Source organism: Manduca sexta, chromosome 8, assembly GCF_014839805.1.
Source record: "Manduca sexta isolate Smith_Timp_Sample1 chromosome 8, JHU_Msex_v1.0, whole genome shotgun sequence".
In the NCBI taxonomy this organism is placed as follows: domain Eukaryota; kingdom Metazoa; phylum Arthropoda; class Insecta; order Lepidoptera; family Sphingidae; genus Manduca; species Manduca sexta.
Genome location: NC_051122.1, coordinates 11,434,012 through 11,450,893, shown reverse-complemented (window position 1 = coordinate 11,450,893; position 16,882 = coordinate 11,434,012). Strand labels below are relative to the sequence as shown.

Below are 16,882 nucleotides of genomic sequence, written 5' to 3'. Positions count from 1 at the left end.
CAAACAATCTCCATACTAAATCTAAAACGACACTCAATCACTCAACTTATATATTACTACCATCTAACTAAAAATCAAGTCATTTTAAATATTACTACCGCGATCGAAGCGGCCCATTCTTACTGTAGAATACTAATGCGACTCGCAGCCATTGTTGCACTTGATTTAAGAAAACACACACATCACGCCTTTATCCACGAAGAAGTAGGCAGAGGTGTAACCAGGGCACCCATTTGTGTTCCGTCCCATATATGATAAGGATCAAGCCTACCACCATATCGACCATAAATTCTAGATTCCGAGCAGATAGTAAGCGAAAATCTCAACATCACCACAATACGCTATACAACTGCGCAATCGACCATACACTTATTTATCTAGTAAATTATAAACCACAATTTGTTAATGCATTGTACTCGTACGTACCTGAATTTGCTTAGTTCGATAGCAATATTGCTGATAAATTGTTTCGATACTAGACTGAATCCAGGTCACCTAGGTGCCAGCCGTAATAAGCGGAACAAAGCTGCATTCAGTGCTTAAAATATGGGTAACTGGGGAATATATGAGCGGCATTTGGTTAACTAATTACATTTTGGTTCTTGTTATAAAACGGTATTCTGTCGTTTTCATAAAGAGGGTATTGACCGAAGATTTTACCCTTCCTTAGTTTAACAGTACGGGATGTAATTCACACGCAACACGGTGGATCGACATTCCGTCTGACGCAGCTCATAACGGTGTTTCGACTCGTTCCTATGTCGGATTGGAAAAGAGGTGTAAACGTGATGGCACCATCATTGTAGCAAGGGCTGTGAGCGGTTCATCGCACTAGAGGAGTGCCCAGCCAGGCATATTGACTGCAACACTCTTATAGCAGTTGTCGGAGGTAGGGATTGCAATCCGGTCCGGCGGATCCGGTAATCCGGCGGATCCGGTACGTTTTCATTGCCTACCGGATCCAACAATATCACCGGATCCGGCGGCCGGATCCGATATATTAAGAAAAACGTAATTTCTCTTATCAAAACCGTGCAAAAGTACTAAAAAACTTAAGAAAGAAATGAGCGCTTATGAAACTGAAGGAGATAGAGGGAAATACTTGTCTCTCATATATAACTTTTTGACTTTAGTGAAACCAATCAGTGTTGAAGCTGAAAGGGCTTTTTCGGCCGCTGGTTATATTTGCAGTTCCTTGAGAAGTAGACTAAAGGATGATACTATTAATACAATTTGTTTTCTAAGAGCGTATTTCCAACAAGAAAAGTGATCTGTGCTGTAATGAATGCATGGGTATAGTATCCATAAGCTGTTGATTTTGGAAATTTTAATTTGGATTATAGAAGAATATAATGTTGATTTAATTTAGTTTTTATGAACAGGTTTAACTTAATTTAAACCATAATTAATTCAGTTTTGTTTGTAATCTTTGAGACTTATTATTATATAATAACTGACTGATAATAATTATAAATAAATAAGAGTTGATTTTCACACAAAATCGTTTCTATTTTTCCCCGTAGATTATTCCTTATATTATGCCATGAAGTTAGAAATATGCGCTATGTTGCACACCCAAAATACTAATCCGGATCCGGCCGGATCCGGCGGAATTCTCGTGATTCCGGCTGAATCCGGCCGGATTTAAGTTTGTACCGGATTGCAATCCCTAGTCGGAGGAGACTTCTCGTTCCTGGCCGTGGTGTCCGCCATGTTCGAAAACTGAAGGTCATGGCGAGCGATCGTTTCCTTCTGCGAGAGTGTCGTCTCGCGATTTTTACCCACGATAATAAAAAAGTTTTATAAACTGACAAGTTTTATCGATCCCTAAGTTAGAAAAATTAAGCAGGCGTTCATTGGTTTATAGACAGCATCTTAAATACCTTTCTACCCTTACTTTTACCCTACTTCACAGCTATATAGAAAGATAGTGAACGCAGTCCACTATCCGACGTATCCAATTTGTCACGAACATAAAAACTACAACATCAATCGATCACACACTTTTTTGTTTTCCTCAAAATCCTTTGACACGGCATTAGTATCGGAAATTCCATTAAAGGCGGGATATTTGGGAGCAATTTACTCTCAGAGCCTGTGGGGCGATGATAAATGATGTTACAATTTGTCCAAAATATTATAGTATGTTAAGGACATTAAATAGTATAGTTAGTTGTAGATCGCACATCAGGCTCAGTTTGTGTTCCAAAAATTATTACCTACTAGCTGACCCGACAGACGTTGTCCCGTTTTAACTATGAATTTGCAGCGCGCATTCTGCCAATCGCTGTAATTAACTTTTCTTAAATTTTGTAACGTTCCGCTCAATTTCCTATGTTTTTTCTTTCATAAGATCCTTCTCCTGACAATTACAAACACAACAAATAAAAAAATAGTGAAATCGGTCCAGCCGTTGACGCGTGATGCGATGACCAAGGGAAATAAACATTGATTTTTATATTATAGAAGATAGATTGGTAAAGACGCTGTCTTGTTTAGAAATGTCCAAGTGACAATTACAGTTCTTAGATATTAATACAATAAAAACATATTTACATAAAATACATGCTTATTAAAAAAAATGCAAATCACGATATGGAACAATTATGAATTTTTGCTATTTTAAAGTAGATTGAGTAACTATCAAATGAGCGCAACATTTTTGTATAAAAAATTTCCCAATGTTCGCTCTATATAATCTTAGAATTCTTTGTATTAAGTTAATTGCATTAGAAACGATCACTTGCATACAAGCTGTTAAAATTCACCGTAACCCCCAAGGCAATTCTTGTGCGCTCGGTCTTCACACCGAATGCACGCCCATGCACGGGGGAACATTAGGCCGCGACTCTAGGCACATAGTGTAATGTGTATATTTCTTGGTTGCCAAATACACACTGAGGCCTAAAAGGGTTCGCGAACATCTCCCCTCCCTCTCCCTTCCAACCATCCTAACAAAGCTCCTCCTCCTTCCTCTTCTCTTCCTTCCCTCTATCCCCTCCCTTCTTCCTCCCGGGCCCCGTGACCGAATAGCTGCGGGTTGCCAGCGTACCGTCCGCTGGCACCCTCAGTGATAGCGGTAGGACTTACCAAATCTTCATTGGGACTGCCGTGGTTGCCAAGCCGGGGGATCGCTTGTACACCGTTGGCAGGGTATATTATCCCGGTTATCTCCAGGGGTACCCTGCTATACATAAATTTTCACAACCATTCAAACATAAATTTTCACAAACATTCGTAGTAATAAAGAGTAATTTGTGAGCATATAAGATATATTTAATATCGCAAGGCGACGAGCGCTGTGATGTCACGTGGCAATTTCGAATCTGGTTACGACTCTGCCCACCCCTATGGAGATAAAGCTTACATTCAATGTGTGTTTACGAGCAATACCAACCAACGGAATTATAAAGGTTTCGTGCGGTCGGGTGAGCTAATATGTTAGAGCTTACCGAATGTTCCCGAAATCCTTTATTTCAACTAACAATATCCGTAAATTCAGTGTAGCATGTCTTGACAATCATTATCCGACAATAGCCGCCCACACTAGTGCTCCCAGAACGGCGAGTGACGTCACAATAGATTCATTACCGTCCGGTAATGCCCACATTGCATATTCATATATTGTTTAAAATATGTTTTCAATGATTAAAACACAAACGTCTATAATCCCGGGATTCATTGTTTAATTTATATAGGGTATGGATGTGCACGATTAATTGTGTTTTATTTTATTCATTTATTTTAATTGTGGATGAATTATCCGTATATTGTTGTGTGTCGGAGCTAAGGGCTTTTCCACATATAGCTAGTAGGCGATTTTATCGCTTTAAACTTAATTTCGAATACATACGGATTAAATAAAGAACTTCTTTATAGTCAGTTAATAGCAAATACATACGAATAAGTTATAATTAACTCGTATTAATAGTTTGAAAATGTTTTGACTAGTCTTTGTTAAAACTAGACGTAACTGCTAATCTAAGACAGAATTACAACTGGATTTGACTAATATTTCAAAGGTATTTCGTCAGGGTCCTACTACACCTAAATCTACCTAGCTTCAATTCCAATTGCTTCCTAATTACTGTATCGCAATCCACGTCACCTATTTTAAGCATGATATGTCGACCGGTTTTGCGGTCCACCGCGCCGCTCGCTTCACTTGATTCGCAACCCAACCGATAATTTTGATAAATTATCACCTGTTTTCCAAATCGGTACGCAGGCTGTGATTATTTTGGTACGGCAAAGCGGCAATAGCCTAGTTGGGAGTGGAACTGTTTGCCGAGACTAATACCCACAGGTTCAAAACCTAAGAGCATGCCAGAATCCTGTCTTTTCTAAGCCTGGTCTCTATAGCGGGTTATACACCATGTTTACAGTAATCTATCCGTGAGAGTATAATGTTCAACCAGCAGCATATTTAAAGTTGTGACTTGACTTGCTCCACATGACGCATCACGATCGAGAGGCTTGCTTGTCTTAAACAGTTCTAAAAAACAATTCCAAACAACCTCTCACAAAGGACACTTACCTGGAAACTCGAAATAAGCACGAAATTCGCAACACGATTATACAATACATAATACACTCTCACGTCTATCAAGTCTCATATGAAATTAAGTTATTTATTGTAACAACCCTCCGAGGAATGTACTTGAATTTATACCTCTGTGTGAAAAGTGTTTTCGAATAAATACTACATAATGTCCCGTAGAACCTATCAGTTTGGCCGAAGTGGCTGTCAGTTTAATCGTGTTTCGTCGTAGCGAGATAACAGCGCCGTGTGCGCGGTACCTTATTTCTGTGTTATAGTCTGTATTAATCAGGGCTTGATCAGGTAAGACCTTTTGTTTTAATACCCTGATTTTTTTTACATTCATTACTGCATGATCGTTCAGCGGATGGAGGATGAAATTCGACCTTCTTATTCATATGTTCCCTTATACAACAAAACACCATCATCCGACCCCAAACACAATTTTCATAAATCATGTCCGCTTATCTCTACTTAAAATTTATTATGGCTCTTCAGTTTGGCAAAATTACCGAATCTCCATCCAACCCTTTACCTGTTGAAGCCTAAAATTAAAAATTAACGGTTCATTAACCCTCAAGAGATAAAAAATCACTGTTGAAAAATCATTATGTTCTTCAAAGAGGTAACTGACTTTGCCTATAGATTGCTCCCTCGTTACGAAGAGGAAAATCATTCCTTAATAACTTTCTTCAGAACAAGCAAAGAACATTAAATCAGACTTGTTCATTAACGAAAAAAGGTTTTCTTTTAGAGGTCATTGGAATGTTCCTGGTTTAAATTGAGGGCATTCGACCTTCGATAAAATTAAAATTCTCTGTGTTTTTTGGCTGTAAAACAATGTTCCATTTTCAAAAAGTCATTTTTAGAGAAGTATAATGTCAATAATAGTAGCTGGGGTATTTTAGACCATGATAATATTTAAATAAAGTTCAATATACAATTTACACTAAACGCTGAAAACAGGCCAAAGATATCTCCTACAAAGTTTAATGGTTTGCAACATATAAACTGCCTTAAAACGAGGTGGTATGACTAGTTTTATTTATCTATACAAAAATATTACAGATGATATCCAACATTTTGTTGGCTCACTATTACAAGGTTCTACTTTATGTGTTGAGTTATATATATCATAGGTATGATTTTTGGTGTTTTTCAGTAACATTTTCTAATAATCTATCTATATCTATACTTATAATAAATCGGTAGAGAGGTCAATTGTGTACATGAAACATATTTCCAAAATAACTATCAGGGGGTGATTAGGGATCGATACTGATGCCAAAAATGCAATTAATAAAATTTTTGTCTGTCTGTCTGTATAACCGTTATAGAAACAAAAACTACTCGACGGATTTTAACGAAACTTGGTACAATTATTTTTCATACTCCTGTGCTGGTTATAGTATACTTTTCATCACGCTACAATTAATAGGAGCGGAGCAGTGAAGGGAAATGTTGGGAAAACGGGAAAAGCTACTCAATTTTTTAAGCTTCCGTCGCGTGTGCAACCTTAATGGTTAAAGCTACACAGAAATCATGTATGACGGAAATGTTCTCCTTAAAATTATGTAAAAAATATCCCACGACAGCATATGTCTATCTTTTATGGTTGACTCACAATAACACGTGTAACTCCCGATAGCTTAGCAGTTCGAAGCTTTCTCATTATATTTGTTTACTCTTACGTTTATAACACTCTCAGTCATCCCTAATTAAAAAAGTTAACATTATTAAATCTATACTATTATATAAAGCTGAAGAGTTTGTTTGTTTGTTTGAACGCGCTAATCTCAGGAACTACCAGTCCAAACTGAAAAATTCTTTTTGCGTTGGATAGCCCTTTGTTCGTGGAGTGCTATAGGCTATATATCATCACGCTATACCCAATAGGAGCGGAGCAGTAATGGCTAATCTCTGGAACTACCGGTCCAAACTGAAAAAATCTTTTTGCGTTGGATAGCCTTTTGTTCGTGGAGTGCTCTAAGTTATATATCATCACGCTGTGACCAATAGGAGCGGAGCAGTAATAGCTAATCTTAGGAACTACCAGTTTGAACTGAAAAAATTCGTTTTGTGTTGGATAGCCCTTTATTTGTGGGGTGCTATAGGCTGTATATCATCACGCTATGACCAATAGGAGCGGAGCAGTAATGAAACATGTTGCAAATACGGGGACAATTTATTAGTTTTGAGAGCTTCTGTTGCGTGCGCTGCGTAAACGGTTAAAGTTATGCAACAATGATGTATGACGGGATTATTCCTCTTAAAAAGTTCTAAAAAAATATATTATAAAACAAAGTCCCCCGCTGCATCCGTTTGCCTGAACGTCTTAAACTCAAAAACTACCCAACGTATTAAGATAAAATTTGGTATGGAGACAGTTTGAAACCCTGGGAAGAACATAGGCTCCCGGGAAACTACTACTTTTATAATGGAAAACTTTAGCCTGAAAAACTTTATAACGCGGGCGGAGCCGCGAGCAAAAGCTAGTCTCTAATAAAAGGGAAACTATAAATTATTAATTAACTTAATCCTTTTTATTCAAATTTTTGTATCATTAATAAAAATTACCAAACCACTAATAAATTTTATGGTTATTGTAATGTCCTTTGGAGCGTAAAGAAACACAGCTAATAGTTGTTAGCATGGTTTATTTTCCACTGACGTATCCAATGTCATTCTTACAACCTCAGCCCATAGTGCCATAATACTCCGCATAGTTTGCATACACTACATCTCTCCCGACTTAATTTAATCTTAACGGTCTACTCCTTATAACTAACAATTTTCTCTAATCTACATTTCCGCAATGGTCGTGACTGGGATAGTACAGGCGTAGTGGGCGGCGTACTAAACTTTTCATCTTGTGTTTGATGTTCATTTGCACTCGAAATGTTCGGCGATGATATGCCTACGCCGAGCTGCCGCCCTATAGATGGCGATATTGGAGAACCCGTTACAAGTGAACGTTCTTGAACTGGGGTCGCCTCATTCTCACGACTTGAACCCATTATATTAGGTCTGGACTCCCTAGAACTCGTGGGGATAACAAGCGACCCACACCTCGGCTTAAGCTGATCGATGTGTCTATGTATTACTTTACTATTCTTGTCTAAGACCTTGAAGTCCCTTACACCCGTAGCCTTAGCCACAGTACCAGGAGCCCACTTCTCCGTCATCGAATGCTGCCGGTACCAGATTCTGTCCCCAACTTTTAAACTTCTATTTTCACCCCGAGCGTCGTTAGTTTGACGTTGTTGCGCTCGATGCACATTATTTTCTCGGTCTGGTTTAATAATATCTAACGGAGTTCGCAACCTTCTATTCATTAATAATACCGCTGGACTTTCTTTTGTGGTAGAATGTTCGATGTTTCGATAATGTAATAAGAATGTATTTAAGGTCCGATCCACATTTTTACGTTCTAAAACCGCCTTTTTTATTACTTTCTTTAAGGTTCTCACTGCATTTTCTGCCGCCCCGTTAGATGAAGGATGATACGGAGCTGTAAATATGTGCTCCGTACCATTCCGCCTAACAAAATTTGCGAACTCACCACTAGTAAATGGAGGCCCGTTATCTGTTACTATTTGTTTAGGGATACCGAACCTGCTCCATAATTCATGTAGTTTCGCAATAGTGCTACCCGCCGCCGTACTCGGTACACTAAATACTTCTAGCCATTTAGACATAGCGTCAACAACAACCAAATATAATTTCCCTGCTATAGGTCCCATATAATCCAGGTGCACTCTTGTCCACGGCCGAGTCGGCCAAGGCCAGGGCTGCGGTGTGGCGCGTGGAGGTGCATCCGAGAACGCAGCGCACGTTCCACACGCGCCACAAGCTTGCTCCACCGCCTCGTCAATACCGGGCCACCACACGTAACTGCGAGCCAAGGCTTTCGACTTGACTATCCCCATGTGAGGCTCATGGATTATTTTTAATACCTTTTCGCGGCAACCTACAGGTATTACTACTCTATGCCCCCACATCACACATCCTAGCTCTTCGTACAATTCGGATTTCCTATTGAAATACGGTCGCAAAGCGGTGATCTCGCAAGCTTCAGGCCAACCATCGCGAATGAAAGTCAATATCCTAGCTAAAATGACGTCCTTTGCCGTTTGTATTTTGACCTCTTTGTAATTTAACAATAGCGCCTCTTGTGCAAAATGCAAAAAAGTTTGTTCGGGAATAGTGTCCTTGTAACATTGGAAATCTTTGGTCACTTCCGGTAACCTTGATAGGCCATCCGCGCAATTTTCAGAAGTTTTGATATACTCTATCTCATAATCATATGCAGAGAGAATTACGGCCCAACGTTGCATCCGGCTAGCGGTCATCGTTGGTATGCCCCTACTAGGACCTAAAATAGACACCAAGGGTTTATGGTCTGTACGCAATATGAACTTACGTCCGTATAAGTACTGGTGGAATTTTTTTACCGTAAAAATTATGGATAAAGCCTCGCGATGTATCTGCGAGTAATTCTTTTCAGCTGCGGTCAGTGTACGGGATGCGTATGCGACCGGCCGCTCGCTGCCAGCGCTTGGCTGCGCTAAAACCCCCCCGATTCCGTGCGGGCTTGCGTCACACGTTACGATCAAGGGTTTATCGGGATCATAATGTGCTAATACTTCCGCCCCGGTCAATTTCCTTTTTATTCCGTTGAAAGCTTGTTCGCTTTCAATATCCCAGTGCCATACTATACCCTTTTTTAATAATCTATGCAATGGAGTTAACAATGAACTAAAATTCCTAATGAATTTAGCATAGAAATTAACCATTCCCAAAAATGATCGGAGTTCACTAACATTTTGTGGTCGATTTAGCTTTAATATAGCATCGATCTTTGAACTATCGGCCTTAATACCATCCTTTGATACGACAAATCCTAAATACGTAACCTCTTGTGCAAGGAAAACACATTTATTCTTCCTGAATTTTAACCCGTGGCTGCATAAGCGCTTGAAAACTTCTTCGAGGGCAGCTAAATGCTCGCTCCGTGTTTTCCCACCAATAATAACGTCGTCCAAGAATACCTGTACATTCGGTATACCTTGCAACAAATTAGTCATAATACGTTGGAACACTCCTACGCTTGATGCCAACCCGAAAACTAGCCTATTGTAGCAGAATAATCCTCGGTGAGTATTAATTACGGTATATTTTCGAGACTCATCTAGTTCTACTTGATTATATGCATGTGATAAATCTATTTTACTATAGAATTGCGACCCGTTTAAACCTACTAAAACGTCCTCAATCCTTGGTAGAGGGTAACGATCGATCAGCAAAACCGGGTTCAGGGTCGCTTTGTAATCAGCACAAATCCTCAATGTACCGTCAGCCTTAAAAACAGGCACCAGAGGAGAGGCCCAGTCGGAGCATTCGATGGGCTCGATGACGCCGTCGCGTAGCATACGGTCCAACTCCGCGTCGACGCGCTCGCGCAGTGCATACGGCAGCGGCCGCGCACGATGATATATCGGCGCCGCCCCCTCTCGCACCCGCAACGTCGCCCTTCCGCCCGTGTACCGTCCCAGCCCGTCACTAAATACTTCTTTATATCTGTCGAGAATGCAACATATTTCTTTATTAACATGAATATTACTATTTCCCTGTATCCGATTACAACTAAACAGAGGAATGCTTATCTGTAATTCTGCTAACCATTGTCTACCTAATAACGACGTCATGCCACCGTCAATAATAAATAATTCGAGCCGCTTATTGACATTATTAAAATTTACATCTGGTGTTATAACGCCCAAAGGCTTAATTTTAGAACCGTCATAAAATCTTAATATTGTATTATCATTCTCGATGGGTAAATGAGTGAAAAGTCTGTCATACGTTTTTTTTACTTATGCATGATATGGCGGTACCTGTGTCAATTTCCATATTAACTTTAGTACCTTCAATACATATTGGTAAACTTACTGCCTTATAATTATTTAACGCTAAGAGATTTAATTGCTCCTCGATGTTTCCATCCTCCTCTCTGCTACTGTTGTGAATGACGTCATATTCGTTGTCCGAAAACTCTCCAGCTTCCGCTCCTCCAAAGTAGGTGCACTCCTGCGACATTTGGGCCGAATCCGCATTTTCCGCGGGACACACCCGTCGCAAATGACCAACTCGGTGGCACTTGCTGCAAGTGAAGTTCCGGAATCGACAAACGGTGAAGGAATGGGACGTCCTTCCGCATGCCGTACATTTCCCGTACTGACGAACAGACGCCCTCGGCTCTCCGTACTGGCGAACAGACGCCCTCGGCTCTCCGTACTGTCGAACAGACGCCCTCGGCTCTCCGTACTGACGAACCGACGTACTCGGCTCTGCTGCTAACGCACCTGCTCCTGCGCTGCCGGCGCGTTCCCCCGCAGCTCTGGTCCGCATGCTTGGTGTACTGTATGATCCTCCTCTGCGCGCCCAACCTTTACTGCTCGTGTTTTGTTTCATCGCATGCATCGCCTCTGCCCCATTGGTTGACTCCACGATTGCTGCATCCCGTTCCGCCGCCTCCAAGGATTGTGCTAATTTAACCGCCTCAGCGAATGTTATTGTATCCTCTTCCGCAAAAAGCCTTTGCCGAATGACGTCACTATTAAGACCACATATGAATTGATCGCGCAAATTTTCATTCAATTTTTCTTTAAATTTGCAATCCCGTGATAGTTTCTTTAATTCCGCAACAAAAGTGGCTATGTCTTCTCCCGATCCTTGACGTTTTTGTCGGAATCGGTATCTTTCCGCCAACGAAGATGGCGTCGGCTGTAAATGCTGACGTAACAGTTCGCATACATGGGCGTATTGTAATTCAGACGGCTTACTCGGACTGGCGAGATTTACGAGTAGTTCATACGCCTCGTCTCCCATCGTAGCAATCAAAGTTGGTAATTTCAAATCGTCCGTTACTTTGTTGACTTTAAAATACATGTTCAATCTGTCTATATAAGAACTCCATACCCCTGACCGCACGTCAAACTCCCGTACTTTACCGATCGACATCGTTTAAATAGTACTATTGACACTATTTGCGCACAAGATATAATTGTCTACTAATTATTATTATAATTATTTTAATCCTCGTCGCCACTGTAATGTCCTTTGGAGCGTAAAGAAACACAGCTAATAGTTGTTAGCATGGTTTATTTTCCACTGACGTATCCAATGTCATTCTTACAACCTCAGCCCATAGTGCCATAATACTCCGCATAGTTTGCATACACTACAGTTATTGAAACGCTTCGAAGTATTTTGGCAAACCTACTATACCGTAAAAGCTAAGTTATTTTATTTATTGGCGTTTTTGCGATGTTTCAAAAAAATATATAATTATTTAAGTTGATTTTGTACTTTTAGATTAAGTTATTATAAGACTGGCATATCCACGTTAGAAAAATTACCCCTGTTTAAATAAAAAGAAAAAATACAACAATAAAAACTGTACTTTACGTACTCTTAGAAAGGTATAAATTACTTTACCCTCCTAAAATATCACAATAACTACGACGTCGTAAGGTAAACGTCCAAAGCCTTTTCATAAAATAGTTTCCAAATAAGTAATTTTAGGCTCAAAGCCTAAATTCAGTAGATTGTGCAAACTGGGTTTAGAGCCCAAATGTACGTAGGTAAATCTTACTGTGCCAACATTTAGGAATTAAATACGTCTGTAACATACCGCTGTGTGGAACGCCAAACAATTTGTTTCGAGTTCGAACAAAGACGTGACGTACTGTCGTGTAGTTCGCCAAGTATTTAGTTGTTCTTTTATTGGAAGAGTTTGGGCCGCAGCCAAACTGAGATTGAATGCTTGCAACTAAAATACAAATAACTTATGTATTAAAGCTTTTTGTTTCTAAATAGTTATTAGCAATAAAGTCGAGTATTAGCTAATATTTTTAAATTAAATAATGAATCAGTGATATTAATTTGTCAAAGTCATAGTTATATTCTTTTAATTCATAAAAAAAACAGAGGCCCTAAGCCTCTCATTTCCAGTACCTTTTCTTTAAGCATCGGTGTATTTATGATTCATCTACTATTGTGCGCGTTCTATGTACTCGTTTTCATATTCATACAACAAAAATCATGCACATTACCCAACATGTTCGACAACATGGTCACCAACCTCTCCGTCCGTGTGTATCTCACATTGTTATTACATACCTGGAGCGTAGCGTCGTGCAAACGTTTTATTTGACTTTGACTCCAGCCTGTTTCATGTTTCAGGAAACACTAACTCCTCGGCCACGTGTGCTTAAGTTAAATTATGAAATAAAGTTATATTTTGTTTTTAAAACTCGTGTTTGCAAATTTAATTCGTTTAGTGGGAGTTTAAAATGTTACTACAAAAGTGTTCCAAATGGCAGTAGACATTTCCACTTTATTTTTATTATGGTTTACCGAAAAGGCGGCGATAAACTACTTGGATATGAAATAGGGTATTTGACATAGTAAAGAAATAAATAAATTTGGTATTGAACATTATATAATTTAAGGTGTTAATTAAGAATATTTGACTTAAATTACAAATAAAAATTATCTAATATTTTATTTTCCTAAATAAAAATAAGAGTTTTTGAATCTGTGCATTATTTACAAGAAACGTCTCAAGCGAGCAAGACTAGAAAACGTGACGTCACGATGTATTATATGTAATGTCTTGTCTATTAGTCTTGTAATTCCGAAAAAGATTTTGGCGCGTTTCGCAGGTTTCATTAATATTTATTTGATTATTTCGTGTCCAAAGTGCACTTCACCGAAAAACAAACATGGAAATTGGTTTTATTCAAGCGGACAGTGCAAATTTGCCAAAAATTGTGTCTTTTATGATCGCAAATTTCTTTGCCTCAAACTCGGACTTTTGTTCTGCAGAATTGAGGAACGTGAAAACTTCATTGTAAGTACAAAACTATCCTTTTCTGATATTTTGTTCAATTCACAATAGATTACAGTTTGATTTATGTACTTAGCCTTATTTTGTTTTGCTATAAAATAACCTTTGTGTCATGCATGTGATAGGTACATGTTTACTTTGTAGACTATAAATACAAATAATACATTTATTACGTTACCAATAAAATCATAACTTATGAAGAATCTTACTCTGGTTATTAGGTACCTGTTATTTGTGTAAAATCTTTTCAACGAAAAGTTTCTCGTATTGTGGCTATCTGTGATGCTTTATTTCTATTTTTACAGATCATCAAGACAGTTGCATGGTGATGATGCTAATTCATATGCTAACTCAAATCCTAAAACATCAAGCTGATTACAAAGTGCCCGACATTCTTCAGTTCTCGATGCATTATTAGAGTATCAAGCATAAGAAAGGAAGTGACTGTGAAACGTTTTTAGCCAAAATTAATGGTGTTTTTACACAAGAAAATATAAATTTTGTGGAAAGTCTGACTCGAGCACAACACAAAATTCAAGCATGGCATGAGTTAAGGTATTATTTATTTATAGGTATTTGATTGCATTTTAAATGTGATGTTGCCTTTTAAATGTGATTTGATACTGTAAGGATTGAACTAATAAGATATTTAAAATCAATGTTCTAGAGCAAAATTCCCAACTTGGGGTCTGTGGACATATCTAGAGTCGGCTGATTTCAATGTTAAAGCTATATGAAGTTTCAGGTTGTGCTTAAGGGAAGCATTTTATTGTGATTTAAGGAGGTCTGTGGTGATCATCTTTGCTCATTTAGTGGTCCACAGCTAAGAAAGGTTGGAAAATGCTGTCTTAGATTAATATATATTGGAATTATATGTTTCCATGTGAGATGCAATCTCAAAATGTAAATTAGTCTTGTAGCTTTACCAGTCTTTGATGTTTGTGTTCACATTCATATGTGTTGCGCACCCATTCTACAGGGCATCCTAGTGGGGATATAAATGTATATGTGGCCACCAGGCAGTCACTAGTTTAACATTAAAAAAAAATGAATTTTCTTTTCAGGAATAAAAGCATCAAAAGCATTTGATGTTTCACGATGCTAAATAACTGTTGGATCCTTGGTTGCCTTAATAATGGGAGCTAAAGTACCAGATACTCCAACCATGAAAAGAGGAAAATCATTGGAAGAAGTAGTAAGAAAGGAGTTGGAAAAAAAATATGACAAGATTGCAGAATGTGGTTTTATTATTAGCCAAACATTCCCAATGGTAGCTGCATCGCCAGATGGTATTTTAAAGGGTGACACAGTTATTGAAATTAAATGTCCAACAAGCCAAAAAAGTTTTATATATTATATATGTAACAACACAATCACAGAAAAGTTTGCAGTCTAAGTTCTTTTGCAAATGTATGTGAGTAATTTAACAAAAGGTTTATTTTGTGTGGCAGATTGGGAATTTGAAAAAAATAATAAAGTCCATGTAATACCAATAGAGTATGATGAGATCAAAGTAAATGATATTTTATCTAAAGTTGTAAAGTTTTGGAAGAATAATGTTTACAATCTATTGTAAAAACTTATTTTTATAACTTAATATAGGAAAATAAAACATTCTATTCTAAATTTTGTTTTTATTCGTCAAATGTTTTTAATTAAGGAGCCTTGTAAATTAATTAAGGCACATGCAATAACAATGCAATCGTCCAAAAACTTAATTAAATTTGTATTGACAACTGAATGCAGTTTTAACATTAATAATAATAATATTTTTTTATTGTAAATAACCGAATTTGTTTACAATTTCAATGGTTACAAATTATAAACTTATTATAAAAAACATTGAGAACTCCCTTAGACGTCGGATGACTCTTTCAATGTGTATCAGTAAACTTGCTATCTCCTTAGTTTTTGGAGCTTCAACTTTGGTTTAATTAGACTAACTGATACACTTGGCGGTCTCACTAAACTACATCCCTTTTGTAATAACAGTTGCTCTATATGCTTGAATCCTCTATCAGATAGTATAATCGCACCAGGTTCCCAATGATCTAAAAAGTTGCAATTTTCAACCAAACACATCGATAATCCTGCCACCATAACCAGGAGAAATGTAGTTAATAATACCATCAGGTGTGCTACTTATAAGGTATTTTATTGTATTGGCCTTTTTATAATCTTGAATAATAAACGAATCTCACGTATTGTTTGCATTAAGACTATTACATCATGACGTCACGCCCTTTATTTGTCACGTGACTTAGCGTTTCAGCGGGAAACACAAAATGTATTTATTAAAACTGTCTTTTAGCTATTAAAATGGCTCTAAATATAAAAAAAACAATTGTCAAGCGTATCTTTAGTGACTAGAACATTTTAAAGTACTTTACGAAAATTTGTCAAATACCCAATTGACTGCTGAGACGAATGTCCACAGATTCAAATCTCAAGGGTACACACCTCTGACTTTTCTAAAGTGATGTATGTATTCTTTGTGAATTATCGATTGCTTTAACGGTGAAGGAAAACGACGTGAGGAAACCTGCATACCTGAGAAGTTCTCTGTAGGAATTTTGAGGGTGTGAAATCTACCGATCCGCAATAGGCCAGCGTGGTGTACTAAGGCTTAATCCTTCTTGGTAGTAAAAGGGACCCTTCCCGAATAGAAGGACAGATACAGGGCTGATATTATTATTATTTAAAATTCTCAATATTATAAGGAGATAATATCAGAATATTGGCTATGTGTTTCGGCGCATCATAATATTTCTAATTATATTCTGTCAATAGTACCTACAGCGATTCCGTACATATGTTAAGACCGTCATATTAACTAACTTCTTCAAATCGAAGGATGAATCGCCTCTCCATGTTCCGCATGACATTTAAGGCTCATTATACCATCAAGCAAAAATCACCTGTACACACGCAAAAATATAAATATTTGTTTTTTATTTTATTTTATTCAAAAGGAACAGAAAACAGTTACACATTAAATAAGTAAAGGGTAAAATTACACATGTACTGCATTAATAAACATGTAACCAACAACACTTACAGTTTAAAAATAGTCTGCTTTATGAAAAAATAATTCATCTCTGTTTACATTTAACATTGAAAGGACAAATTATAGACTCGAGTTTAGGTAATGAATAGTCAGTTAATAATTAGAAGGTAAGCTATGTTAGGCCAGGCAGACTGCGAAATGTCAAATTGTAGAGTAGCTCTCTAGTGATTTGTATGCTAGAGATAGAATTAAAAGCTGTTGTGTATAATGTATCAAGGGCATTGAAACAGATTAATGGCGTATTTAGTATTATATAAATTTTAAGTTAATAATTAAGTCTGGAATCTGCGGGTCTACTTCGAAAAACGAAATCCGTAGTTTTGGATGACGGATCGCACGTTTTGTTACTACGAAATGTTTC

General features: G+C 37.8%; 1 protein-coding gene across 2 annotated transcripts; it reads right to left on the bottom strand.

The window, feature by feature from the left end:
* Positions 1–7,180: 7,180 nt before the first annotated feature.
* On the bottom strand, positions 7,181–11,772 carry LOC119188661 (uncharacterized protein K02A2.6-like). 2 transcript variants are annotated; one of them, XM_037436549.1, is made up of 2 exons: positions 10,493–11,772; positions 7,181–10,120 (listed from the first exon to the last, which is right to left on the bottom strand). In XM_037436549.1, the coding sequence occupies exon 2, from the start codon at positions 9,970–9,972 to the stop codon at positions 7,312–7,314; it is 2,661 nt and encodes an 886-aa protein (XP_037292446.1). In that variant the 5' UTR covers positions 9,973–10,120; positions 10,493–11,772; the 3' UTR covers positions 7,181–7,311. Both variants share the same exon structure in this region, with proteins under 2 accessions (XP_037292446.1, XP_037292448.1).
* Positions 11,773–16,882: the final 5,110 nt, after the last annotated feature.